We start from the raw sequence: 27,965 nt of genomic DNA on the forward strand, positions 1-27,965 counted from the left end.
CATTAACACAGCTCCTCCTCACTGTAACCCAGTGGAATAGGTGCTGTTAGGATTCCCATTTTACAGATGAGGAAGCTGAAGCACGGAGAGTGTAACAAACCCGCTCAAGGTCACACCACCATGAAGCAGCGCACCTGGGAGTGGACCGAGATCGCGTGACCCAGAGAACCGGCTCTCCGCACTCAGCTGGAGCAAACGCGCTGGTCTACAGGTGTGTGACTCTCCTCACAGCCCGAGTGGCCGGGCTTCACGGTGTGCACAGGAGTGCGCAGGTGGCCCCACAGGCACTTGCTGCCAAGACTCCCCACCCCCACTCAGCCCAGCCAGGCCCGCCCACCCGCTATCTGCCATCCTCTCATCAGGAAGGTGGGTTTCCTGCCTCCTCCGCGGACGCCGCCTGGGCAGCGCTTGGCAATAGATGACTTCCTCCTCCACCGCATCCTCCCGCCTCCCTGCCCACCTCTCCAGCCACCCCCGCCCTCCCCGGAGCCCCCGACCCTGTACCCCAGCTCACCAGCTCCACCTGGGGTCCCAGGCCTTCCAGAATCCGATGTGCAGCTTCGGCCTTCTTCTGCAGGGTGATGGCGAAGAGGAGGAATTTTTTAAAAAAACAAAAAAACACAGATTATAAATAGAGGCTTCCCGGAGCAGCGGGCACCTGCCCAGCCCAGTCCAGCATGCTGATCCTCAGTACGGGGGAGGGAGGCCTGGGGCCCTCTCCAGGCCCTCCCCTGGCTGGAAAAAAACACAGAGGGGCCTCAATACCCCCACAGCGGCCCCAGCAAGCCCGCCAAGTTTCGATTTTAGCAAATGCGCCAGGTCCACTGAAGCCTGTTCCCCGGCAGGCGCGCAGGCCTCGCTCCCCCAGGGCCCGGCGATGTGGGCACCGCTCCCCGCCAGCCCAGCCGACACTGCCAGCCCTGAGATGCCTTCCCTCGCCCTGGAAGCTGGTTGGGTTGTCTACAATTACCTCAGAGCTAGTGCAGCCAGCGAGGGAAGGAGGAGGAGGAGGAGGAGGAGGAGGGAGGGTGAGATAGAGGCGCTCAGAGATACCCTTTCTAGGATTCTTGTGTTTCACAATCATGTGATTATTTCTGGGCTGCCCTGGGGCCTCCCCGCCTCCTCCCCACTCACAAGTGGCGACTTATTAGGAAAACAGGAACATGTGGTGCAGGGCTCGGTGGCCGCTCCGTCAATAGGCTGGACCTCCGGGCCCCCACCCCGGCCCTCGGCGTGAAGGCAGACGTTGTGCCTCGGCCAGGCCCGCCAGCCCCTAGCCTGGGACCACCAGGGTCCGCTCAGAGGAGGCCTGGAGGATGGCCCAGGCCAGCCAGGTACAGGGAGGTGGGGGGTGGAGGGGCTCCTGAAGGTAGCTTCCTGGGGCTTGTGACGGAGGGCAGGGGCAGAATTTGGGTGGGTTTGGGCGCCCCCTGCACAAGGCTAAACTGCGTGTGTGCTGGCAAATGGGTGTTCACGGGCTGGCACGTGGGCGAGCCCCTGCTGTGACTCAGCTGCACTGGGGCAGCCACCCAGTATTTGGCAATGACTAGGCGGACAGGCCCCAGAAGTCACCATCACCATACTGAAACTGTCCCCAGTGACCCCAAACCCAGATTGGCCAAAAGTAGGTGACCCCGAGTCCCGGGAAATGTGGCTGCCAACAAAAACTTGACGCAGCCTTTGCCAAGATCTCCTCGCTGGGCGGAGGGGCCCAGGCTCCCCAGCTGCAGCAAAGAGGGGAGGGCACGGCGGGTCAGCATCACTCCCACTCCCCAGCCCTCGGAGAAAGACCTATGTAGGTGGGCTCAAGCAGGAACCTAGAGCTGCCTCTGCCTACAGCCCAGGGCCTGGACCACCAAGAGCAGAGCTATGCTCTCGGCCACCTTCACGCTGAGCCGAAACCCCGAGACCTGCAGCCTCAAGGTGCGGCTGGGGGCTGGAACAGCAGGGGAGAACTATTACAGCAGTGATCAGTTCCCCAAGCACCTGCATGAGCCGACCGTCGGGCACACGCTGTGTTTTTAACATTTCAATCACGCATAAGCACCACGGGAGGCACACGCAGGAGTAGCCCCATTTCACAGATGGTGAAACTGAGGCACAGAAACAAAACACAGGGAAGAAGCCCTTCTTACGACCTCCGGGATCCACGGACAGAGGAAGTCAAGGGCCAGGTCCCACGCAGGGCCACCCCTCGGCTTGGGACTAGTATTTCCGGTGGATGGGGGGAGACATCACCCTGAGAGTCACTGTCCCAGCCACACCCTCGAAGCAGGAAAGAGTCTGCCCTGGGGTACTGAGGATGGGAGAACCCCTGAGCCAGGCCCAGGGAAGGACTGGGTATAGGGTGGCACGGGGGCAGGGCAGCTTCCAAACGCTGGGACCGGTGGAGAGACAGGGAATGAATGAGACCTGGCGCCTGCCTGGAATAAACCCAAACAACAGCTGTTGGTTAAGAGCAGTGACAGCAGATTAGTATGCTCAGGCGGAGAAAGGTATGTATGAAAGTGTCTTGACTCAGCCTCCCCTCCCCAGAGAGGCCTTCCCTGAACCCCCACAGCAGGGTGGCCCACCTCCCTCGACCACTGTGTTTTCCCCACCTGGCTGTCTTCACAGCACATGCGGTCAGGGGTAAGGGTCTGCAGCCCACTGTTTATCCTACTGGCCATGTCCCCCTGATGAGGACTCTATGAGGAGCAAGGCACCTGCTCTGTTCTCTGCTGCACCCACAGTGCCTGGAACAGCGTCTGGCTCAGGGTGGATGCTCAGGAATGGTCTAAATACCTGGAAATGGGGTCGGCTGGCTCCCTTGCTCAGGCTGGCTCCCTCACTCAGGCTGTCTCTGGGGCAAAGCATTCTTGTACCCACAGGCTCTCTGGTCCCAGCCCAGAACCCTGTCCTCTTTCCACGTTGCTGCAGCTGGCCCAGTGCCTCCCCGCCTCTCCACCAGGACCAGAAGAGGCCAGCGCCAGCCACCGAGCTGCTGTCGTCCAGCAGGGCTCAGCACAGGATTGAGGGCAGCAGGCACTTTCTCCAGGGCCATGGGGGAAGCAGTCCACATCCCGGACACGCCTGGCCTTTCCAAGGACACAGAGGCCTCTCTGCCTCCTCCACAGAGGTGGCCGAGACGGCAGGCCCTGTCTCCCTGCTCTCCAAGCCACAACCAGGATTGCCAAGCCTCCCAGTAACCTGTTTCTGGGTGCAAGGGCTGCCCCATTTTACAGATGGGGAAACTGAGGCTCAGAGAGGACACTTGGATAGGAGGTCACCAATCCACACAGTTCTAGGCAAAATCCCAAACCCTTCCCACCTGAACCTCTCCCACCTAGAACATTCCCCAACCCCAATATTCCCATGGCTCATATCTGTACCTCTCCTTGGCCCCCTTGGGGGCCACCTCCTGACACTGGCTCCCTGGCTGCCCTTGGTCCTGGCAAACAGCAGCTGCTCCAACAGGAGCTCCTGTCCGCATCTTCCCCATGCAGCTTGCAGGGGACACCAGGACACACTTGGTAGAGCTGAACCAACTCCACCCAAGGGTGGCAAAACTCAGGGACCGCTCCGGCCCAGAGGAGGGCTTCATGCTAGGCTGACACCTGCCAGTGGGAAGCTGGAATTCAGGGGACTCAGCCCCACCCTGGGGGAGAAGGGAAACAGGCCTTTCTCAATCCCACTGAAACCCGACTGCCCCCACGCATGTCCTCCCATGTTCCTGGCCTTGCGGGGGCCGAGTTCTCTGCTCTGATGGTGGCAGGTGGGGCTGATGCTGCAGGGGAGGTGGCCAAGCCTGAGAGAAGCCACTGCCCAAGCTCACCTGGCTCAGAGAGGAGGAGAACCTAGGGACTCAAGCCAGTGAGGGGCCCTGTTCGCCGTGGTGTCCACCCACTGTAGGGGCTTTCACCAGGCAACTGGGGATCACTCAAGCAATGGCACCCCTGCAGGGACTCTGGGTCTGTGTGGCCAGACCTCCCATGCCCAAAATGCCTAGGAGCGGCGCTGGGGCACACAAGTCCTTAGTCACCTATGCAGACAGGTGCACGGGAGCACCAGACCCACGTGACCAAGTGCACATGCCGAGATCTAGGAATGCGCAAAGACATACACACACGTCCACACACGTCAAGGCGGACACACATACTCACACACGTGCACCCAAGTGAACACATGATGTAACCACACCCGCCCCACACACGCCATCTCACGCACATCCATCTGTACACACATGCACACAGCCTAATGCGTACCCGTGTGAACACATGCGTATGCATACAGGTGCACGGATACACGAATACCTACATACACGCCTCACACGTGCCAATTCGTGGATGCATGTGTTCACACATGTGCACACAGCACCCATAGTTACGCACACATACACAACACGCACCCACGTGTGTATGCATGGATGTGTAAGTGCACAGATAACCACAGACCCCACATGCTGACTCATATACGCTTACACATATGTGCACATAGTCATCCAGAGGTCCACATACATGCACATATGCATGCATACACATACACAGGTGTGCTGTATCAATGCACAAATCACCACATGCTCGTCCCACACAAGCCGACTCTCACTCTAAGTATTCACATACAAGTATGCACAGTCATCCAAAGGCACACATGTATGCTCACCCATGTGTATCCAACACACACAGCACACATGCATCCATCCGTATATGCACATGTGTACCCACAGGCACACAAACCACACACGCATCCATATGCGGCTCTCCTCTAGGGCAGAGAAATAGCCCAGACACTGACCACTCCCTCGCCTCTCCCCTGCCTGGAAGCCCCATCCTAGCCCCTTCTCTGCCACACTGGCCTCCTCATCTGCAGACTGCAGGCAGCACCTACTCACCCAAGAAGCCCCGAGCCCCTAGTCCTGCACTCAAGCTCCTCCGCTGGCTGCAGCAGTGCCTCAGGGCAGCGGCCTACCCTGAGTTTCAGCTTCCTCATCTTCAAACAGAGCCCCATGCCCATGAGCCCTGCGCAGAGCCCTCCCAGGGTGTGTGACGAGCAGGAACAGTGGCAGGTCAAAGGACACATGCAGCAGCCCCGCAGGGCTGAAACGGACAATCTGAAAGAACCCCTGGACCCTAGGGGCAGTTTTGATGACCAGGTGGCTGGGCATGGAGCCCAGAGGTGGGGGCCTGGCACAGGATGCTGGGGCCACAGGATGGGGTCTGAAGCACTGCTCTGAAAATCTTGAATCGGGGGTCTGATGCTGGGCCCGACAGACAAGCACGAGGAGTGCCAACCCCCCCAAAAGGCTCTCCTGAATGCTTCACGTTCACGGTGACTGTGGATGGTATTATTCGTCTTTGCCCTGCTCCGTCCCGATCACACGTGCACACACTGAGTCCTAATCACATCATAGAAACACCTTCCTTTTAAGATGCTTAAACTCGAAGACAAGGACCCGAGTTTTCTGCTGATTTCCGCATTACTCAGCAACTGGGGTTGCTGCTTCCATCAATCCTGCCTCCTCCTCACCTTGTGAGTAAGCCGTAGACATCTCCATTGGAAGCAGCCTTCTGCCTTTCCCCAGTCAACCTAGCTCAAGGCCCATCTCCCCTGTGAAGCCCACTCTGCCGGTTCTGTCCTGAATTCCTGCAGTACCAGCAACCTGCGCTGCACAAATGCCCCTTCTGCACCCACACGTTGCTAGTGCTGCCTGTGTGTGTGTCCTGTCCAGATCCCAAGTGTGTGCTTTGTCCCGGAACCAACAGGCTCCTACCTCATGCCCACCACCTTTGAAGATCAAAGGAGACGCCAGTCCCGTCTCTGGGACTTGGCCTGTGCCATGTCCCTCACCCGAATGCCCTCCTTCCAGCCCACCCGCTGCCTCCAAGAAGCCCTTCCCAGCGCTCACTTCCAGGTCATGCTTCTGCCCTCCTGGACCCAGGCCACCCCGTCTGCTCCTGCTCTCAGGCCGCAGCCACCCTGCCGGCTGCCCTGCCATCTGTGCACACCTGCCCGGCCCCGGCCCCCGCCCACGCAGGCAGCTCCCGCGAGGCAGGGAGGTGGGAAAAGCCTTGCTCAGCGGGTGCCTCACCAATGTGCTCTGAATGGATAATGAGCCAGACTCCAGCACTCAGAACTGCCAGGCGGGCCCTGCCCGGCGGGGAAGCTGCATTTTCCGGCTGGCTCGGCATTTAGAGACAGACCCTTGTCCTCCATCTCTCCAGGAACCAGCAGGGAAGGAAGGCAGATTAAAATTTAATCCTACTGATCCCCCAAGAGGCGGTAAGTCCAGGCTGCTCCTGCCAAAGGCGGCTGGGGGCCTCCCGCACACCAGGCTGCAGGCTTTGGAGGCTCAGAGGCTCAGCCCAGATGGAGGGTCCCCACCAGCCCCCACGGCCCCAAACCAGAGGCCTCTTCCACGGGCCAGAGCTGGCCACTCGCCTCCATCTCCCCTCCCCTTCTGCCACCTGAACATTTGCACAATTATTTAACGTGCATCTGCTGTGTGGTGAGCACCGTTTTAGGTGCTGGAGATACCACTGGAAATAAAAGTGGGCAGGAATAAAATCCCTGCCCTCACGGAGTTTCCATTCATAATAAACAGAATAAATAAGTAAACTAGAAATCACGTACCATGAGGACAAGGCTAAGGAGAATCAGGAGCCACAAAGGAGGAAAATGGGTGTAATCCTGAAAACCCTTTTTCGTGAGAAAAGGGTTTTCAGTATTAAGTAGAGGGTTGAAACAGGTCTTGCTGAGAAGGAGCCACTTGAGCAAAGATGGAAGTGACAGTATGAGCCCTGCAAGGAGAGGAGTACCAGGTAGAGGCCAAGGCACTGCAGCAATGTGCTCAGCCACTGACTTGGCCTCCACAGCTGCTGAAGAGAACCGTGCCTGCTCTCCACCAAGGATCAGAGACGGCAGGCAGAGGTGACACTCTCAGAAGCCCTGTCCATGTCCCCTCCACTTCGGGCTCCTGGAGCAACCTCAATCTTGGCTCCGAGTCCCAGGCTCAAAGCTCACTTGCTCTGCAGTCTCAGGGAGGTCTCCTTCCCTCTCTGAGCTTTGGTTTCTTGATGAGCAAAATGGAGAGAATAATAGTAGTTCTACTAAATGCAAATACTGTTCTATTAAATGTACAAGGTAAACAATCACAAGAAGAAATGAGAGCTACGATAATGACAATTAATAGCATCAGCTGGCATTTCTTTGGTGCCAGGCACTGTCTGTCCTAAGGGCACTAGGAAATCAGCCCCTTTAATCCCCACACCAACTATACTAGGTGATGCCATCGTTGTCATTGTTTTAAAGCTGTGAAGCGTGAGGCACAGGGAGGTTTAAGTAAAACATTCCAGGGTCACAGAGCCAGGAAGTGGGAGAAATGGGATTTGAACCCAAGATGACTGGCTGAAGGATGTGTGGCCCCTGGGCTCTCTTACGACTGTTACTAGCGGTACTTGAGGTGAGGGGCCACGGTGTGGGAGAGTGACCCAGGCACACAGTTCCCAGGCCCCAAACAGGCTTGTCTCATTCTGCATGACATTGCTGTTTCTAGAGGTGGAGGCGTAGCCAAACTGGTTGATCAAGTAGTTCCCTGTCTGAGGCTGCTACTGCAGGCACCCACCAGACTCCAGAGACCTCCCCACCCCCACCTCAACTCTGAGCACTGATTGGCCAAGGAAGATATTACGGAAGAGGCAGCTGGGAAGGGTGGCTGGGGCTACAGGCAGGAGGGGAACCAGAGAAGCCAAGGCCGGGAGAGGAGTTTCCGCATCTGTCACACTTCACAAGGACCAGTCCCTCTCTGGGCCTCAGTTTCCTCATCCAGAAAATAAGGGAGGGGATCAACATCCACAGATCCTGAGTACATTTAGAAAAAGTCGATTGTAAATCATCAAAGCCCAGCTAGTAGTGGCTTGCCTGGGACGATGGGGAGCTTACCACCTCACCAGACACAAGGTTCCACGTTCGGGGTGCACAGACCCTTACGGTCCAGCCCCTGGAGACACGGCTCTGGGTACCCCAAGCCCCTCCACCAAGACCAGACCCCCTATAGCTGCCCCCAGTGGGATCTCCATGGGCCTCCACAGCCTGCTACAGACTCTGTGTTTCAATCATCTCAAAGGCCCCTTCGAGGGCCCAGTGTCAGTGGAAGCTGGTGCTGAGAACTCAGGCCCTGCGGTCTGACAGCCCACAGGTTCAAATCCAGGTCCAATGCTTCCTAGCTGTGTGACTCTAGACAAGTCACTTAACCTCTCTGGGCCTCAGGAAAATGGAAACGACGTCGGCACGTGCCGTTCCAGGACTGACGGTAGGAGCTGCTCCATGAAAGCTCACTGCTGTGGTCATAACGTCATTATCTTTTGTCTTAAAGGGATTTCTTCTGCACAAGTGCCTGAAGTGGCAGCCCCTTACCCTGGGCCATCAGCTGGACCCTGGTGCTATCCTGGAGCCCAAAGCCTCCGTTTTGTGTTGCATCCCGCTGGCTAGCCACGGTTCACACCCATCTGCGCGTCTGAGCAGAACAGCCCAGAGGCCACACCAGGATGGCTTTCCACCAGTCACCTTCCCCCACCCACTCATAAACCCTGCATCTCTGGGGGAGAGGGTGGCGAGGTCCCCTCCCCATTTTGCAGATGGGAACACTGAGGCCCTATTCATGGTGCCCCCTGTGAAGCACCTCATGGCCAACACCAGGGAGCAGCAGGCAGGGGCGGGGACGCATACCCGGTTCTCGTCGTAGATGATCTGCACCAGGCTGCGGTGCTTCGACTCGATGGGCGGCGGTGACACGGGCTTCTCAGGCTCGGGCGGCTTGGCAGCCTCCTCCTCCAGCTGTTGCTGTGGGAAGAGGCAGAGCGTGAGGGGTGAGCACCCCGGCGGGCGGAAGGAGGGCTGCAGCTCCCAGGGCCTGGGGAGGCCCCCTTGCAGCCCGGGCCGCGGCCGCGCACAGGAAGTCAGGCTGCTACCCATTTCCTGTGAGTCACCCCAGGGACTCCGTACCCGGGAGAGGCCCCAGCTCCCGGGCCAGCTGCAACCTCCAAGCTCCGAAGCCAGGTTCAAATCCTGCCTTCGTGACTTGCCAGCTAGGGAAGCACAGCCGAGCAGCCTCACCCCGCTAGGCCTCAGTTTCCCCCTCTGTAAACAGGGCTGATTGCCGTGCCGCCATTCTGACCATGGTGAGAACTCAATGAGTTACACAGGCAGGTGCAGCCAGGCCTGCTATGAGCCAGCATTACTACCCGTTACGGTTCCTACAGGCAGCATCAGTGCTAGGGGAAGCTGCGCAGACTCCGCAGCTGCACTGGCTAGACCAGAGCCAGTCCTACTGGCTCCCACTCCTACTTACTGCTAGCCTTGAGAAGCTCCTGGACCTCTCTGAGCCTTCCCTTCCTCTTCTGGAAAATGGGGATAAAAGTTACTACCCTAGGAGGCCGGTGTGAGGGGCCGGTGTGAGGGTGAAATGAGCTGATGATATGTGCAAAGCACTTGGCACCTGACACACAGGCAGCACTCCACCCACAGAGCTCCTCATCACCCTCATCATCCTCATCCTCATCACCCTCATCATCCTCATCTTTATCATCCCATCATCCTCATCCTCATCATCCTCATCCTCATCACCCCCATCGTCATCATCCTCATCCTCATCACCCTCATCATCCTCATCCCCCCATCATCCTCATCCTCATCACCCTCATCATCCTCATCTTTATAACCCCACCATCCTCATTCTCATCACCCTCATCATCCTCATCCCCCTCATCCTCATCCTCATCCCCCCATCATCCTCATCCTCATCATCTTCATCATCCTCATCACCCCCATCGTCATCATCCTCATCCTCATCACCCCCATCATCCTCATCCCCCCATCATCCTCATCCTCATCACCCCCATCATCCTCATCCTCATCACTCCATCATCTTCATCCTCATCACCCCCATCATCCTAATCCTCATCACCCCCATCATCCTAATCCTCATCACCCCATCATCGTCATCCTCATCACCCCCATCATCGTCATCATCATCCTCATCCTCATCACCCTCATCATCGTCATCATCACCCCATCATCCTCATCCTCATCACCCCCATCATCCTCATCATCCTCATCATCCTCATGCTCATAACCCTCATCATCCTCATTCTCATCACCCTCATCATCCTCATCCTCATCACCCCCATCATCATCATCCTCATCATCCTCTTCCTCATCACCTCATCATCCTCATCATCCTCATCATCCTCATGCTCATAACCCTCATCATCCTCATTCTCATCACCCTCATCATCCTCATCCTCATCACCCCCATCATCATCATCCTCATCATCCTCTTCCTCATCACCTCATCATCCTCACCACTCTCATCATCCTCATCCTCATCACCCCCATCACCCTTATCCTCATCACCCCCATCATCCTCATCACTCTCATCATCCTCATCCTCATCACCCCCATTACCCTCATCCTCATCACCCCCATCATCCTCATCCTCATCACCCCCATCATCCTCATCCTCATCTGTCCATGTACCAAACACCCTCCTCCTAACACCATTGGAAAGAGCATCCCATCATGCTGCCATCTGCTTCATAGCAAGAGGGAGGCTGAAGACCAGAGGGTTTAGGGCACTGGCCCAAGGTCAGATGGGAAGCCAATGCCCCATTCTGCAGTGTGACAGGGCATCACAAGTGAGATCAGAACATGGTTCTGCTCCACTTATGATGCTCACACAGCCTGCACATGACCACAGAGCAGCTCAGTATGAACCCAAAAAGGTGCCCAAGAAGAAGTGAACACAAAAAGAGCCAGAAAATCCAGGGTGCTGGCTTCTGCAGGCGATGGTGCTGGCAGCTTGAGCAGAACTGCCTCAGTCCCACAGCAACCCCTGGTGGTCGCTTCAAGAAGGACATCGAAATACTCCCCCAAAGCATTGAACAAACAAAACCAAGAAGGGGAAGAAGTCCACAGTCGGGAAAGGGTGGGTGGGAGGGAGGCTCCCCCCAGCCAGGGAAGGTGGCCCTTCCTCAGGTACTAGCGAAAATACTACCTGGGACACCTACAGAGATCCAGCTAAGAGGGTGACTCAGCTCTGTTGGGCCTGGATTCAAGCCTGAGCCCCACACTCACCAGCTCTGCAGCCTCAGCCAGGGCACTTCACCTCCCTGACCTCAGTGTCTACTTCAGCAGAACCTGCGAGTACATGCCTACCTCATAAGGTTGTCTGGAAGATCAAGGAGATAATGCTGAAAAAACTGCTGCACAGCAGTGACACGCTAAAAAGGGCTGTCTAATGCAAGTCAAAACCACAACGAGATACCGCTGTACAACCACTAGGATGGCTGGAATCAAAAACATTTTTTTATTTTTTTATTTTTTATTTTTGAGACGGAGTCTCACTCTGTCACCCAGGCTGGAGTGCAGTGGTGCGATCTCGGCTTACTGCAAGCTCCGCCTCCCAGGTTCACACCATTCTCCTGCCTCAGCCTCCTGAGTAGCTGGGACTACGGGCGCCCACCACCACGCCTGGCTAATTTTTTTGTATTTTTAGTAGAGACGAGGTTTCACTATGTTAGCCAGGATGGTCTTTAACTCCTGACCTCGTGATCCGCCTGCCTGGCCTCCCAAAGTACTGGGATTACAGGCGTGAGCCACCGCATCCGACCAAAAACATTTTTAAAGGAAGATAAAAAAGGGTTGGTGTGGCTAGGGACAGTGGCTCACACCTGAAATCTCAGCACTTTGAGAGGCCAAGGTGGGCAGATCACTCAAGACCAGCAGTTGGAGACCAGCTTGGGCAACATAGTGAAACCCCATCTCTATAAAAAGATACAAAAATTAGCCGGGTGTGGTGGTGCACGCCTGTACTTCCAGCTACTCAGGAGGCTGAGGTAGAAGGACTGCTTGAGCCCAGGAGGTAGAGGCTCCAGTGAGCAAAGATGGCACCACTGGACTCCAGCCTGGGCAACAGAGTGAGATTCCATCTCAAAATTTTAAAAAAAGGTGGGGGGAGGGTTGATGAGGATGTGGAAAACCTGGAACCTTCATGCATTGCTGGTAAGAATGTAAAATGGGGCAGTTGATGTGGAAAACAGCCTGGAAAGTCATCAGCAAATTAAACCTAGAATTACTGTGCAAACCTGCAATTCCGCTCCTAGGTATATACCCATGAGAACTGAAAACAGGTGTCCCAACACAACTTGAACAGCAGCACTATTCACAACAGCCACAGCCCAAATGGCCACAGATGATGAAATAAACAAAAGGTGCCATCTCCACACAATGGAGTATGATTCAGCCATAAAAAGGAATGAAGGAATGAGACAAGAGACAACATGATAAACCCAAAACCATGACGCTAGGTAGAAGAAGCCAGACGCAAAAGGACGCATACTGTGTGATGCCATATATCGGAACTGTCTAGAACAGGTCAGTCCACAGAGACAGAGAGTAGGGGAACAGGGAGTGGTTGCTTTAGCTCTTATGAGGCTTCCCTGTGGGTTGTTGAAATGGCTGGGAACCAGATACAGGTGACAGCTGCACAACACTGCAAATGTAAGAAATGCCACTGAATTGTGCACTTTAAAATGATTATGCTTGAGAATTTCACTTTTAAAAAATGCCAACGTGGAATTTAGAGGGAAACAAACAAAGAAACAAATAAAAACCTAACCACTGAGAGCTGCCTCGAGCCACCTGGCTTCCAGCCGCAGTCACCAATATGTGCCAGTGCCTGCAGCTTCAGCCCCACCCCAGGGCCAGGCCTCCCCCTAAAGGTGTGGTACCAGGCTGGCCCTGGCAATGCCTGCCCATCCCCACCAGGGCCCGGCCCCTCTCGGGATGGTTATGCCACCATCATGAGACCTACCTACTGCCTGCTGAAGCCTGGGACAGTTGGCAGAGTCTCCAGGACCGGGCCTCACTGTTGGACTATCCTCAAATCCTGGTTCCCCCAACCATGTGACAGCCATGGTGATGGCCCCTTGAAATCAACGCTCTCTCCCTGAAGCGTCCTTCAAAACCCAGCTACCAGGGCACCTCTTCCTGGAAGCCTTCTCTCACCAGCCTTCACCCCCTGCCTACAGTGGCTGGAATGAGCCCTTGATCCTCCTTGGAGCCCCTACTTCCTTGTCTGGAGGGCACTAGATGTGAGCCTGTTTCCCCCATTAGTCTAGACGCTCCCTGGGGCCCAGACAGTGACACAATGACTGAATCAACCATTTTTAATGAGCACCTACCATGTACCCCATGCTGCTCAGAACACTGCAGTTAACAGGGAGACAAGGAGAGGACCACTGTATAACAACGCTGGGTCTACATTAATTCAAATAATGACGCCACCAGCGGGGTGATGAGACAGATCAGCGCTCAGCAGCATTTCTTTTTGTTAAGATAGGTTCTCATTCTGTTGCCCAGGCAAGAGTGCAGTGGCAATCATGGCTCATGTAGCCTAAACTTCCCGGGCTCAGGCACTCCTGCCTCAGCCTCCTACGTAGCTGTGACCACAGGCATGTGCCACCACACCTGGCTAATGTTTTAAATTATTTATAGAGACAGGGTCTTGCTATGTTGCCCATGCTGGTCTCAAACTCCCAGGCTCAAGTGATCCTCCAGCCTCAGCCTCCCAAAGTGCTGGGATTACAGGCATCGGCCACCATGCCTGGCCCAAAGCTTTCCTTTAAAGGCCTAAATAGCAAATATTTTTGACTTTGCAGGCCACACAGGTCTCTGTTGTGATGACTTAACTCTGCCACTGTGGCAGAAAAGCAGTCATACAGACACACATGTGTATAGAGATACACAGACAAGTGGCCATGGCTGTGCCAATAAAACTTTATTTACAAAAAGCAGCAGCTAGAATTAGCTGGATTGGCTGAACCCGGGATAGAGGAGGGTTGGGGGTGCATGTTCTTGTACAAGGTGGAGGGTGGCCTCTTGGTGTCAGGGACATCTGAGCAGAGACCTGAATGATACCAGGGAGCAAACCATGAAGAGCTGGGAAAAGGCAGATTATCAAGGAATTGTATATTAACTCATATTTAAAACAAAATTATAAAATGAATGTTATAAATATTTACATCAGCTTTTTCTCTGCATGTCTTTGTGTGGTTTCAACAGTGATGATGAGGATTTATTTTTAATCTCGGGATCTTGCTCCCTCCTCTACAAGTTGTCCATTTTACAGGCAAGGAAACCAAGCCTCCAAGAGATGAAGGTTCCAGGGCCACATAGCTAGTAAAGAGCAGTTAGGAGGCCAGTCCGTTCAGATTCCAGAGCCAAGGGCTGTTTCCCCACATTACAGATAAGGAAAGTGAAGCACAGAGAAGGGACTGCCCACCTCACATTGCCTGGTACTGGAAGAAACAGGATCTGAACCTGGACAGACTGGCTAAACATCCTGAACTTTCACCCACCATTCTTGTGCTGTCTAATGCGGCAGCTTGTGTGGCTATTCAAAGGCACATTTCATATGCATATTAAACAAAAATTAAAAATCAGTTCCTCAGTTGCAGTAGGCACATTTCAAATGCTCAGTAGTGGAACGTGGCTATCCTGCAGATACACAGTGTTTCCATCATGGCAGAAAGTTCTGCGGATGGTGCTCCTGTCCAATGAATGTAAAGGGCATAAAAACCAGTGAGCACCCAGGAACTTGGGAAGGGCTTGGCACATGTCTGTGACACTGCAGTCACTGCTGCTAGAATGGAGACTCAGAGCCAATACTCCCCATCCCCCTGCCCGTTCACACCTGCTTCTTCTTCAGTTTAGAGATCTGCTGCTCCACCATGGTGATCTCTCGGTCCACGCGGTCCATGTTCTGGATCAGCTCCTCCTTGGACAGCCTCGGAGGCACCAGCTCCAGCTCAGGGTCGGTGTGCGGGGGGCTGGGGGGAGACACTGGTTCCAGCTTGCCCGTCAGGCTACGGTCCTGTGGCAGAAAAAAAACAGGCATAGGGTCAGCACGGGGGACACCCCCAGTCTGTACAACCCTGTGATGGTTAACACTGTCAACCTGATTGGATTGAAGGAGGCAAAGTATTGACCCTGGGTGTGTCTGTAAGGGTATTGCCAAAGGAGATGAACATTTAAGTCGGTGGGCTGGGGAAGGCAGACCCACCCTTAATCTGTGTAGGCACCATCCAATCAGTTGCCAGCGAGTATAAAACAGACAGAAAAATGTGAAAAGGCAAGACAGGCCTAGCCTCCCAGCCTACATCTTTCTCCCACGCTGGATGCTTCCTGCCCTCGAATATCACACTCCAAGTTCTTCAGCTTTGGGACTCAGACTGGCTTCCTTGCTCCTCAGCTTACAGATGGCCTATTGTGGAATTGTGTGAGTTAATACTCCTTAATAAACTCCCCTTTATGTAATATATGTATATTACATATTTTCTATTAGTTCTGTCGCTCTAGAGAACCCTAATGTAGTTGCCAACTTTTTGCCTGCTGCCATCCATGTAAAATGTGACTTGCTCCTCCTTGCCCTCTGCCATGATTGTGAGCCCTCCATGGCCACATGGAACTGTGAGTCCAATTAAACCTCTTTATTTTTTAAATTGCCCAGTCTTGGGTATGTCTTTATCAGCAGCATGAAAACAGACTAATGCATAACCCCTCGCCAATACACCCCTAGTTTCCATCCCTGAGTCCAGGCCCAGAGTACTGGACATCTGTCAGGACAGTCCTCACCTGTTCAAGGATCCCATCCCCATCCCAGCCATCACCCATTCTCCAAAATTCAGAGTCCCTTACAGCCTTCAAGGTGCAGTTCAAATGCTCTTGCTACATGAATGGTTTCTCAGCCTCTCCTCAAGTTGTGAAGTCTTCCAGCTCCCTGTTCCCATAACACACCTCCCTTCTTCCACTTACCCCATCTGTGTGTTCCCCACCAGCTCAAGGAACCAAGACCCACAGCCTCCATCCTCCCAGGGCCTGGCCTCTGCAGACCTCTGTAAACATTCTCTCATGAAGTTCAGTCCAAACACGCAAGTTCCAGAACCATGCAGCCAACACACACGTGGCTTTGCAGAAAACACATATTCCCGAACACACAGAAAAGCCACCAGAACGGGCTACAGAGAAGCTAAAAGGAGTTATCTCGGCAGCAGGGCAGAAGAGGGTATTTTTACTTTCTTCTTCTTATTTGCCCGTATTTTTTCTGATTTTCTTTCACCGAGAGTTACTCTTCATGTAATACAGTCGTTTTTGAAAATGTGCTTAACGACAAAGGAAGCCTGGATTCAGTTATCCATGGATGCCTTCATCCCACCAGCTAAAGTCTGGTGCACCCAGGCTGTGCTAGGAACGCTCTCAGGATAAGGAGGTTAGAAAAAACAACCCAGGCCTCCCCTGTGCAGCCCTGGGTTCACATCCCAGCCCCCTCTGCCACTCTCCAGTTCCGTGACCTCCAGCAGATCATTCAACTGCTTCCTGTCTCAGTTCTTCATCTGTTCAATGGGGAGAACAGTTCGCACCTCCACCTCCCCGGTCCTTGTGAGTCTTGAATGAGTTAATGGCTTTGAGCCTGTCATACTATAAGCCTCAATAAATGTTGGCTGGGATGGTCCTCCCCTAGCTGGGCTCCAGAACCCAGCCCCCGCCCTGTGCCATCCTTGGGGCCAAGCCGGCAGCTGCTGGCAGACAAGGCCCAGAGCAGAGCCAGGCCACCGCCTCCCCACCCCCACGGCAGCTGTACCCAGAGGACACAGGGTGCATTATTCCCCAGACAACTGCAGCCGGGGGGCCCCGAGTGCCCCCCCCAACCTCGGGACTCACAGAGGCTGCATCATCTTCTGTCCACTCCTGCCATCCTCAGGGCCTCTGTCCTCCCCTCAACCCACAGAGTCCCAGCAAGACCCATAGGGGCCAAGAGTCTTGGAGTCATATTAGGTTTGCCTCCAGCCTCTGTTACCATCTGAGATGTGGGGGCAAGCACAGCAGCAGCCTGGACAACCCAGTGCTCCCTCCACACACACAGACTCCTCGAGGGAAATAGAGAAAAGGGCCTTCATCCCTCAATCGCCCCAATGCGGTCCTCCATGCTCCTCAGGCCACCTCCCCAAGGGATACCCTAGAAATCACACCTGGGGCCGCTCACGGCTCAGCCCATCCCAGTCCTCTGCACACGCCATGAAGTAGACCCCACAACAGTCCTCCGAGGGGATTGCTGTTCCATCTCCATTACCAGAGGAGGAAACAGAGCCTGGAGGCCACTGGGACTGGATGCCAGAGGCCGGAACTTTCCTATAAAGGGCCAGATGGTAAAAATAGCTCAAGCTTTCAGGGCCACAAGGTCTCTGTCTCACCTACTCACCCCTGCCATTGTATTGCAAAAGCAGCCACAGGCGATGGGGAACAAGTGGGCGTGGCTATGTGCCAATAAAACTTTATTTACAAAAACATGCTGAGGGCCAGATTTGGAGCTTGCTGGAGTTTGCTGGCCTCCTGCTCTAAGCAATTCACAAGTCTTAATCCACGTAACTGTCATAACCACCGTGGGAAGTGGGATTACAGTTTGACGACGTGCCCAAGGCCACTCAGTGTCCTCCCTTGGAAGCTGCTTGAAAGGGGAGGCTACAGGGGCTTCCATGTCAGAAATGGCCACACATCTGTTCACCCCACAGAACCATGGGGCTGAGCATAAGCGCCAAAGCAGCATCCCTTCCAGGGTCCCAGAGTGCAGGACCTCCAGAAATTCAAGGCAAAAATGTGTGTGGAAGAAAAACTCCCTAGAAAAAGCCTCAGGAGTGTGTATGCATGTACCAGTGGGTGCGGGGCCCTCACTGCTCCCCAACAGGAGGGCAGGCAGGGGGCCATGGGCACCTGACCCCACCCACAGCAAACCGTGCACAGCTCATGCGTCTGGCACTCCCGAGCCTTTGCACAGGCTGGCTCCGCTGCCCAGAGTGCCCAACACCCCTTCTGTGCCAACTGACATCAGACCCGCGTCCCCACACCACTGCCCAGCCCCTCACTGCAGTCCACCTTGGGTGTTTGGCTGGTCTCTCCCTGCAGCCCAAGTCATGTCTTGAGGTTCTTAAGACAAAAGGTAGCAGCAAACATGGCACCCAGAACCCGGTCACACTACTGGTGGCAAGAAACATCTCTGCTATCCTATCTCTGCTCTTCTACCTGGACCAAGAAGAGACATAACAGAGCAAGAAGAAGGATGTGGAAGGAAGGGCTCTGGGGGCCAGGCCACCCTAAAACTGTGAGAGCAAACTGCTCATCCAACCTGGGAATAATTCTCCAAAGCAACATTAACAAAAAGAAGGTTTCCATCCCCAGGGCTAACAGGCAGCACCAGGAGTAGAAACAGCAACTGGCAACCATTAGCAGTTGCTAGAAACTTACTTCCTTTAAACTCTCCATGGATAAAAGCTGTTGTCTTTAATGGGTTCTTCTTTAAGTTCGGGTTTAGCTTTTATTCGCAGCAAAATTGCACAAGTAAGTCCATCACCTGATGAACAGATAAATAAAACATGGCATATCCATACAATGCAATGTGAAGGGCCGGACATGGAGGTAGAGACAGGAGGATCACTTGTGCCCGGGAGTTCAAGACCAGCCTGGGCAACATAGCAAGACTCCATCTTTATTTTAAAAAAAAAAAAAAAAGGAATGAAACACTGACCCAGGCTACACTGTGGATGAACCCCAAGAATATGATGCTGAGTGAAAGTGGTCAGACATAAAAGGCTGCAGAGTGTATGATTCCACTTACATGAAATGTCCAGAACAGGCAAATTCATAGAGATGGACAGTGATTTGTGGTTGCCCGGAAAAAGGAGGAGGGGAAAGTGGGGGGTGATATGGTTTGGCCATGTCCCCACCCAAATCTCATCTTAAATTGTAGTTCCCGTAATTCCCACATGTTGTGGGAGGGACCAAGTGGAGCAATCATGGGGCAGTTTCTCCCATCCTGTTCTCGTGATAGTGAGTGAGTTCTCATGAGAGCTGATGGTTTATAAGGGGCTTTCCCCACTTTTGCTCCGCACTTCTTGCTGTGGCCATGTGAAGAAGGACGTGTTTGCTTCCCCTTCCACCGTGACTGTAAGCTTCCTGAGGCCTCTCCAGCCAGGCTGAACTGTGAGTCAATTACACCTCTTTCTATTCTAAGTTATCCAGTCTTGGGTATGGCCTAATTAGCAGTGTAAGAACAGACTAACACAGGGAGTGGCAGTGTAAGAACAGACTAATACAGGGAGTGACTGATTAATGAGTATGGGGGTCTCCTTCTGGGGTGAAGAGAATGTTCTAGAACTAGACAGGTGACAGCTGCACAACACAACACTGTAAATGTCCTACAAGCCAATGAGCTCTTCACTTTAATGTGGTTACTTTTTTGTGAACCGCCCCTCAATTGAAAAAGAAGAGGCAAACCCAGATTGCCAAGAGCGCTTCCCCCGGTGCTGGGTTTCCCAGGATGGGGGCTGAGGAAGCCTGGCGGTCAGGCCTGCAGGTGCACTCCCGATGACTGTCCACCTTTCCCACCCACCCAAACCCGCGGGGAGCAAAACAAACTAACACAGCCCGCACAAGTTGCCAGGGAGCAGTGGGTACCTTCTACTCATAAGATGCCCCTGCTGTAAAACTTCAAGCTAGTGTGAAAGAGAAAAGTGTATAGCATAAGTGAAGACACAGAGGCAGAAAAGGCCCCCGGCTCCCCTGTGCCAGCTCCAGAAAAAAGCAGGGCCCAGCTTCACGCACTCCTAGTACACCCCCTACTCCAGCCACAGTGACAGGTTCTGGGACAGGCATGGGCCCACTCATGGTGAGGAGAAAAAGCAGTTTGGGGCTAGAAATGTGGAGAGAAGGAGGGAGAGTTCTCTCTTTTTGCTGGCCTTGAACCTGGGAGAAGGAAGGCCTGGAGTCGCCAGCTTCCTTCCTGCTAACACACCAAGACCCTGTGAAAGATGGCAGGGTCCTGAGGACATCATGTCACCTAGATCGAGCTGTACCTGAAGCTAACCAATGCTGGACTTCAGTTATGTGAGCCAAAATTCATGTTTGAATTTGATAGGGGCCGTCTGTCCCCCTTAGGGATTTTCAGAGATAGTGCTATTTGTGACAGTTCTAAAGTCCCCAAAACAAAGTTCGATGAATTCCCAAGGAAGTCTCTGATGCCACAGAACTCCAGAAGCCGAAGAGCACAGAAGCGTCAGAAAACAGGAACACGATGGGGCAGACGCGGCACACACAGAAAACATCCCATCAAATCCCTGCCTCAGGCGCCCGGCTGAATTCCACACAGCAGATGCAGAAAACCTCTGAGCACGTTCTCCCAGGCATCTTCCCTTGCTCAGACTTTCCAAATCTCTTCACAGCCTGGAGCAATCACTGCGGCTAGGCTGGCCAGGCCCCAGCACCAAGTCCGTCACACCTCCACCTTGTGGTCCAAGCAGAGAGGAGAGAGAGACAGACACAGAGACGAAGACAGACAGACAGCTCGAGAAACAAAAATGGACATATAGGCAGAGAGAAACAGAGACAGAAAGACAGAGACATGGTGACAGAGAGACACAAAGAGAAAGAGAGATAGAGGGACACAAAGAGAAAGCGATGGAGAGGCAGAGACACAGCGACAGACACAGAGACTAAGAGATCCCAGGGGGCACACCGCAGGCAGAGGGATTCCTGACAAGAAGAGGGAAAGCCACGCAGGCAGAAAGAACCACAGAGCAACGGTAAGGGACGGAGAGACCCTCTGGAACCCATAGGCCAGAGGGCACGGGCGTGCTGGAGAGGGGGGCAGGCAGCAGACTCACCCCTCGGGCCTGCTGTCTGCAGAGACAGAACTCACACCTGGGGGACAACAGCCCATGCAGGGGTTGGTCGCCCTCCAAGGCTGGGCCCTGAGCTGCCTGCACACAAACACATGCACACACACGTACACACGCACACACATGCACACACACGCACGCACACACACGTGCACATACACACATACGTGCATACACAGGCGCACACACACGCACACACACAAACATGCACACACAAACACATGCACACACAAACACACACGCTCACCCACACACGCACACACACACAAACGCACGCACACATGCGTGCACACGCATGCACATACAAACGCGCACCCACACACACGCACATGCACACACACACACACGCACACATACACACATGCAAACACATGCACACACACATACACAGGCACACAGGTGCACACACACACGCACGCACACACAAACACCCACACACATGCGTGCACACACACGTACACATGCACACACACAAACACACACAAACACGTGCACCCACACACACGTGCACACACACACACACGCACATGCACGCACACACACACACACGCATGCAAACACACGCACATGTACATACCCAGGCACACAGGTTGCACACACACATGCACACACACACAAACACCCGCACACACACACGTACACGTGCACACACACATGCGCACACACACACACACCCTCGCCTGCTATCCATCCAGGCTCGACTTCAGGGGAGTTGTTCAAATGGAAACATCTCTCCCAGGCAGCCGAGCTACAATTCTCTCCTGCCTCCTGTAGCAACAACAACAACAACAAAAAGAGGGGAAAGCAGATTCCAGTGCTAATGGGGGTGCCAGGTAGAGGGAGGAGGGCACCCCACCAGGGAGACCAGAGGGGACCCAGAGCAGCGGGACAACCTGGAGGCAGGCGTGGGGTGCATTCCCAGCTGCCTGGGCCTGAATCCCGTTCCCCTGCGTCCAGCTCGCTCAGCCTGGGGCCGTCTACAAAAGGGAGGTCATAGACCCAGCCTCCTCGGGCTGGGAAGACAGCAGGATATGACACTGGCTGGGCATGGCTTGGCACCTGGCAGGCAGTCGGCGCTCACTTAATGGCACCCGCCGTCACTGTCAGCATTCTTACCACCGTGTGAATGCCTCCTGCGCGCCAACCTTCTGATAAAGGAGGTGCCTCACCCTATGAGTCCACCATTCAATCCCATCCGGCCGCATCAGGCAGAGAAGGGGACCCTGCAGGGCTGAGTGGCCACTTCCCTCCCCGGGGCTGGCTCCCCGTCCCCACCGCCCACCCCTACTCCTGCTGCAGGAAGAGGGTCGCCTTTGCCCTGAGGCTGCTAAGGAGCTTACGGTGCCCCAGGGCTGTGCAGGGAGGGGCCTGTGCAGGCTGGGCACTAGGCTGCAACCAGGATGAGGACGCCACCTGGCCACAGTCCCCACCCCGGCCTGGGCAGTCAGACACAGCTGGGCGGCTGAGTGACCCTGGGGGACAGAAGCCTCCGGGGACACTGCCTGCGATTCCCCCACCAGCCCTGCCGTCGGCATCCCCTGTGGAAGCTGGAGAGAGAACAAGCCTCCAGCCTGGTACGTCCTGAGCTTTACTGAAACCACAGCAAACTCCCACAGCAGCAAACCACAGGTGCTTAATCTGTGCACATCCTCACCACCGCCACCGTCTAGGTTCCACTTTCTGTTTCAAAGAGGAGTGAAAACAAAGGGCTGTCTAGGGCACTGGAGGCGTGGCAGGCCTCAGGCTGGACACACATGTGGGAGGTGTCGCTCTCCAGCCAAGAAATGGCCACAGGCCAAGAACCCTGAGGCACCCTTGTCCGGCTGAGTTGTGAGTTCCTGCCAGGGCTGACTAGGCTCACAGCGCCCTGGACTCCAGGCGAGTGGGAGAAGCAGGGGGAGCAGATGGGGGTAGGGGGTGGGGAAGCAAGGGGATGGTGGGGGGAGGGGTGAGTGGATGGCGGAGGGGCAAGGCCACTGGTGGGAGACGATGGCAGGCAGAACTGATGGGTGAGGGGTGGCTGGGAGGTGAGGGGGAGGGACAGGTAATGAAGGCAAGGACAGATGGCCACAGGCAGACAGGCTGGGTGGCACTGGGTGGCGGCTGGGAGTGCTCTGTGGTAGGGAGGGAGCCCCAGGGGATGAGCAGGGAGAGATGGCAGGAGCCCAGGAAGCAGGGGGTGAAGCGGAGTGAGCAGGATGGGGGGCTGTTTGGGTGGAAAGAAAGGGAGGGAGGAAGAAGGAGGGAGGGAGGTGTAGAAGGAGAGAAGGAAGGGGAGGAGGGGCAGGAAGGATGTGCTGGAAGGGTTGGGCCTCGGGGCAGGGATGCTGGCTGGGGTCCCCAATGGGGTAGTACCCGAGAGAGAGGAACTGGCATCCACACCAGTCCCAAGCCCAGACCCAAGTGCAGGGGTCCCGAGCCCCAGGCCACAGAGATCCCCTTCAAGGTCGGCAGGGACCCCGTGGCTGAATCTCACACCCCGGGAGGATGTGGTGGGGCTGCAGCCTCTGCCATGAGCGGCCTCAGGAGTCCCCACAGGACTGGCCACAGGTCTCCCCTGCCATGCAGGCCCTGGAGGGCAGCCAGGACTGGAAGGAACAAGGAAAGAGGAATGTGCCTGGGGGACGGCGCTCCTGCCGAGGGCACAGCCCGTGCAAAGGTCCCCAGGTGGGAACGTGCCTGTCGTGTTAGAGGAATTCCAGGGTGGCTTGGGAGGCTGTACGTGAGTGGTTGAGAGGACTGGTGCAGGGAGATGAGGTCTGGGAGGTGATGGTGCTGGATCATGCTGGATCTGCAGCCCATGGCAAGGATTTTGGCTTTTTCCTGCTTGAGACAGGAGCCACGGATGGTTTGGAGCACAGGAGGGACACACAGGGGGACGCAGGCGTCTGCCTTTACAAGAGCCCTCTGGCTGCTGCTTGGAGGATAAACTGAAGGAGGTAGAGGGAAGCAGGAGCAGGGACACCCAGCAGGACGCTACTGCAAAGTTCCCAGAGAGCAACGGTGAGCTCAGGCTGGGGGTGGTCTCAGGCATGGGCAGAAGGCTGGAATTGGGATATTTTAGAGCATAGAATGGACTGGAAGTACGCAGGAGAGCAGGGAGGTGGCCAGGGTGGAGTCCCTGAGTGCCAACAAGGACACAGCTGCATCCACCGGGGGAGATTCCTGAGCGGGCTCTCAGGCGCATGTGGTCTGTTGGCTAGGAGTTCATTTTCCTTCCTTCACTTTCCCACGACAACTTGGTGAGGCAGGGGTTGCCCCAGTGACAGGGAGGCCAAGCCAACCAAAAACCACACAGACACCCCAGCTCCTCCCTCCCCTGGCCCCAGAGGAAGCCCTGTGGGTACCTGGCAGGTGTGCAGGTGTCGCAGCCACAGCCACTCAGAGCAGGAGGGGAAGCCCTGCCATCCCAGACCCAGGATGGCCCCCCCAACCACCTACCAGCCCAAGCCCACCCCAGGGATATCCCAGGGTCCACGCGGGTATCCCCTCTCCCCAAGAGAAGGCCGAGTCTGGCCCAAGTGGCCTGGCCCTGCAGTCAGACTACCACCCATGCCGGCTCATGGGTGCCAAGTAGTCCCCACGCATGGGGCCCATAGCCGAGCCCTCTACCCAGATGACCAGGTGACACCCTGCACACAAGGTCCCAGATCAGTGAGGAAGAAATGGGGCTCAGAGAGGTGCAAAGTTTACACAGCTGTGGAGGTGGGGGTGGTGGAAATCACACCTGGGTCACCTGAGAGCAGATGGACAGAGGGCCCTGGGATAGGTGAGCGCCCAGGTGAGGCCTGGGGCCACCTGCAATGCCAGGCTGCCTCCCCATGGAGATGCAGATGAGCCTAAAGTTGTCTAGCTCCTCCTGCCCAAACTGCATCCACCGTCCCTCAGGCCTGGGTGGCTGCAGACTCAACCCAAGCCAGCCCGGTGCCACATGGTGCCCCAAGGAGTGGCTGGACCGGGCAGTGGAAGGAGCCTTTGTCGCTCTAGGTGTCCAGGCCATGTCCTAACCAAGCTCCGCCCCTTTAGTGCTGAGCCAACTCTGTCCCAGGTCACTTCGGGGGACTCTGGAGTCTCACCTCCCTGCCCCTTAAGAATCCAGGAGCCCCAGGCGCCTGGCAGAGCCCCGAGCTGTCCGCCTCACAGGCCTGGGTTCGGGGCCCACGGGGCTGCCTGCTGTGCAGGGCTCAAGACAGGGGTCACTAAGCCCTCTGTTCCAAGCACTCACAGAACCAAACAACCCGCCCTCGAGGAAGCTCTCAGAATGTGCTGAAAGCTGACCACCGACCACAGGACCGTCCTCACCCCCACCAGATGGCAGCTCTCTGCTCCACGGCACCCCAGGCCCTCCCCTCCCAGCTTTCCCCTCCCTCATGCCAGCTGCCCCATGACCACAAGCCTGGTCCTGCCCCAGAGCTTTTGCACTTGCTGCTCCGCCCACCTGGAACACCTCCCCCACTGCTTCCCACACTTTGGCACCTCCAGAGAGACCCAGCGCCTGCCCTCCTCCTGCCGCCCAGCTCCGTGCACTCGGTGCTTGGCCCACCTCCAAGCCTTTGCCCGAGCTGCCCCCTCCCTGCACACCTACCCGCCACCTCCCACCCAACCCAACCAGCAGCAGAACCTCAAGGGGCAGACAAGTGCCCAGCTGGGGGCCCAGGTTTACCTTGGTGAGGTCTTCAGATCCCGCAGGCTGGCCAGCGGCCAGCAGGGGTGACGGTCGCAGCAGGGGGTCGGGCAGCAGCTCTAGCCGAGGGCGCTTGCTTTCAATGAACTCCATCTCTGACTTCCCCAGCTCGGGCAGGTACGAATGGGACTCTGGCCGCAGGTGGAGCTCCTGGGACCTGCGGGAGTTAAAGCATCGGCGTCACACAGGAGATTGCGGCTGAGAACTCCCGAGGCCCCGACTGCCCTCTGCGCCACGCACCTACTGCGTGCCATGCCCTGTATGATCCTGCGAGAAAGGTGCTCACAGGAGCCCACCTCCCACGGTCCCACCGCGGGGCAGGACTCCAATGCAGCACTGCCTTCCTTCAGGTCCACATTCACCAAAGACGTTTACAGGGAGGGAGTGCGCTACAGTGGCACTGGAACGCCCCAGAGTGACTGCCCCCCCTTGCCACTCGGGGCGGTCCGTGGACCAGCTCACCGTCCCCACCTGGGGCTGGTTACAAATGCAGAATCTCCAGTACTACCTGAGGCCTACCAAGTCAGACTCCGCATTTTAACAAGATTGCCGGGTGGTTCACAGACACAGTTCATTCAGGAAACACTGTGAGCCTAACGCAGATAACAGCACCCGTGATGCCATTTCCCTCTCACCCACGCAGGGCAGACATCGCTGGCCAATCGCAGAACTCTTGCTGCTGAACCTGGCCTAACCACCTTCTCAACTCAGCCCAGCAGCCCGGTGCAGACCGGAGCCGCCCAGCATCCCCAGCGACGGGCTCTCCTGAATGCTCCTCCACAGTGTGCCTAGAGAGGGCATGGCCTTGCCTAATTAAGCACACCCCACAGAGCTGGGACTCCTGGCCTCCACCTCTCAGGCTCCAGCCATCACCCACCAGAAACGGGCTGAATGTGGCCCTTGCTGAAATGCTTTTCCCAGAGGCTGAGCAGGGAATCCACAGCCGTTCCCCTCCTGCACAAGCCCTGTCTGGCCTGGCCCTCGCTGTCCTCCGACTTCACTCCTGCCCCAGGGCCTTTGCACCTGCTGGACTCTGCCTGGAGCATTGAGACCTCAGGCCCTTCACGTGAGCTCCCCTCCCCTTCACATCTTGGTGCAGATGGCGCCTCCTGGCCCGGGCCAGACCACACCACACCCGCCTGTCCACTCTCTCTCCACTGCCCTCCCCACATGCTCGGTGGCCACAGGTGTTTTCTGGCCACCTCCCTCACCCTAGAATGAACGCAGGGTGGTCTTGTTCATGGCTGTCCCCAGGTACTGGCGCACAGTAGGCACTCAATCAGTGCTGTAGATTGACTAAACTCTGCCCACTGCAGCATAGGCTGGGGCCATGTTGCTGGCCCCACCCAGTGGGGCGAGGTAACCACCCCTCTAGGCTCACCTCCCTTAAGTCCTTGTCCCTCCAAAGCTGGGCCCCAAGACATCCCCCTCTTCAAGGCCCAGAACCTAGGGCTTCACCATTACACGGTGCTTGGCAGGAAGCACATGGTGTTTTCATTTAAACGTGACAGCAGCACTGCAGTGGCTCGAATAATGTCCTCCCAAAATCCATGGCCACTGGAACCTCAAAATAAGACCTTCTTTGGACCTAGAGTCATTGCAGATGGAATTAAGCTAACAGGAGGCCATCCTGAATTAGGATGACTGGGGTCCTTGTAACACGACAAGAGAACACAGAGACAGACAAGGAAATGGCCACGTGAGGCAGAGGCAGAGGCAGAGGCAGAGATTGGAGTGACGCAGCCACAGACGAGGAATGCCTGTAGCCCCCAGAAGCTGGAGGAGACAGAAAAGCGTCCTCCCCTCAAGGCTTCCGAGGGGGCGCGGCCCTGCGGACGCCCTGACTTCAGATCACGGGTATGCACTTATGTGGCTTGAAGCTACCCAGTTTGTGGCACGCTGTGATGGCAGCCCCAGGAAACCAATCCAGACACAGAAGGCACACTGCCTCCGCCTCCCCTCCTCCTCCACACACCTGCGCCCACTTGAGTTCACCAGCCCCGCCTGCTCTGGGGCCCTGGGACACCTCCATGGTACCATGAAGGGCGGGGGCCTGGTGCCTCGACTTCTAGTCCTGGCTGAGTAAACAAGGGCCCATCCTCAACCTCGCAGCCTCAGCTTCTCCATCTGAGAAACAGGCACAATTCCCCACACTTCCGCCGTCTCTAGCAGAAGCTCCTGGAGATGGTGGGAGAAAGAACATGGCCTAACGATCCCAAATAAATGTATGGAGAGCTGGCTCCGGCCCAGTCCTGGCCCTCCCCTTGCTGTAGTCCCCCCAGCTCCCCGCCCCACCTCCCTCCCACGCCCCCACCTCACCTGTTCATTCCCCTCCCACCTGGATCAAGGAAAGTAAGGCTGGCCCGGCACAGGCACACACCAGGGGGCGTCCTCTGCCAGCTGGAGAAGAAGGAGGAATGGGAGGGGAGGGCAGGGGCCCCAGGGGCACCAGGTGTGGACTCGAATCTTCCCACAGCAGCCCAGCCCGGCTGCAGCCCAGCTTGGAGGTCCCCACTGCT

General features: G+C 55.9%; 1 protein-coding gene across 1 annotated transcript in view; it reads right to left on the reverse strand.

The window, feature by feature from the left end:
• NCOR2 (nuclear receptor corepressor 2) overlaps positions 1 to 27,965 on the reverse strand; it is a 210,424-nt gene that overhangs the window by 150,073 nt on the left and 32,386 nt on the right. Inside the window, exons 4-7 of the mRNA XM_011988891.1 lie at positions 25,426 to 25,603; positions 14,729 to 14,908; positions 8,704 to 8,817; positions 515 to 571 (exon numbers count right to left, since the gene is read on the reverse strand). Of these exons, the coding sequence (XP_011844281.1) occupies positions 515 to 571; positions 8,704 to 8,817; positions 14,729 to 14,908; positions 25,426 to 25,603 (529 nt within the window). The remainder of the gene's footprint in view (positions 1 to 514; positions 572 to 8,703; positions 8,818 to 14,728; positions 14,909 to 25,425; positions 25,604 to 27,965) is intronic.

Source organism: Mandrillus leucophaeus, unplaced genomic scaffold, assembly GCF_000951045.1.
Source record: "Mandrillus leucophaeus isolate KB7577 unplaced genomic scaffold, Mleu.le_1.0 Scaffold34, whole genome shotgun sequence".
Classification (NCBI taxonomy): Eukaryota; Metazoa; Chordata; class Mammalia; order Primates; family Cercopithecidae; genus Mandrillus; species Mandrillus leucophaeus.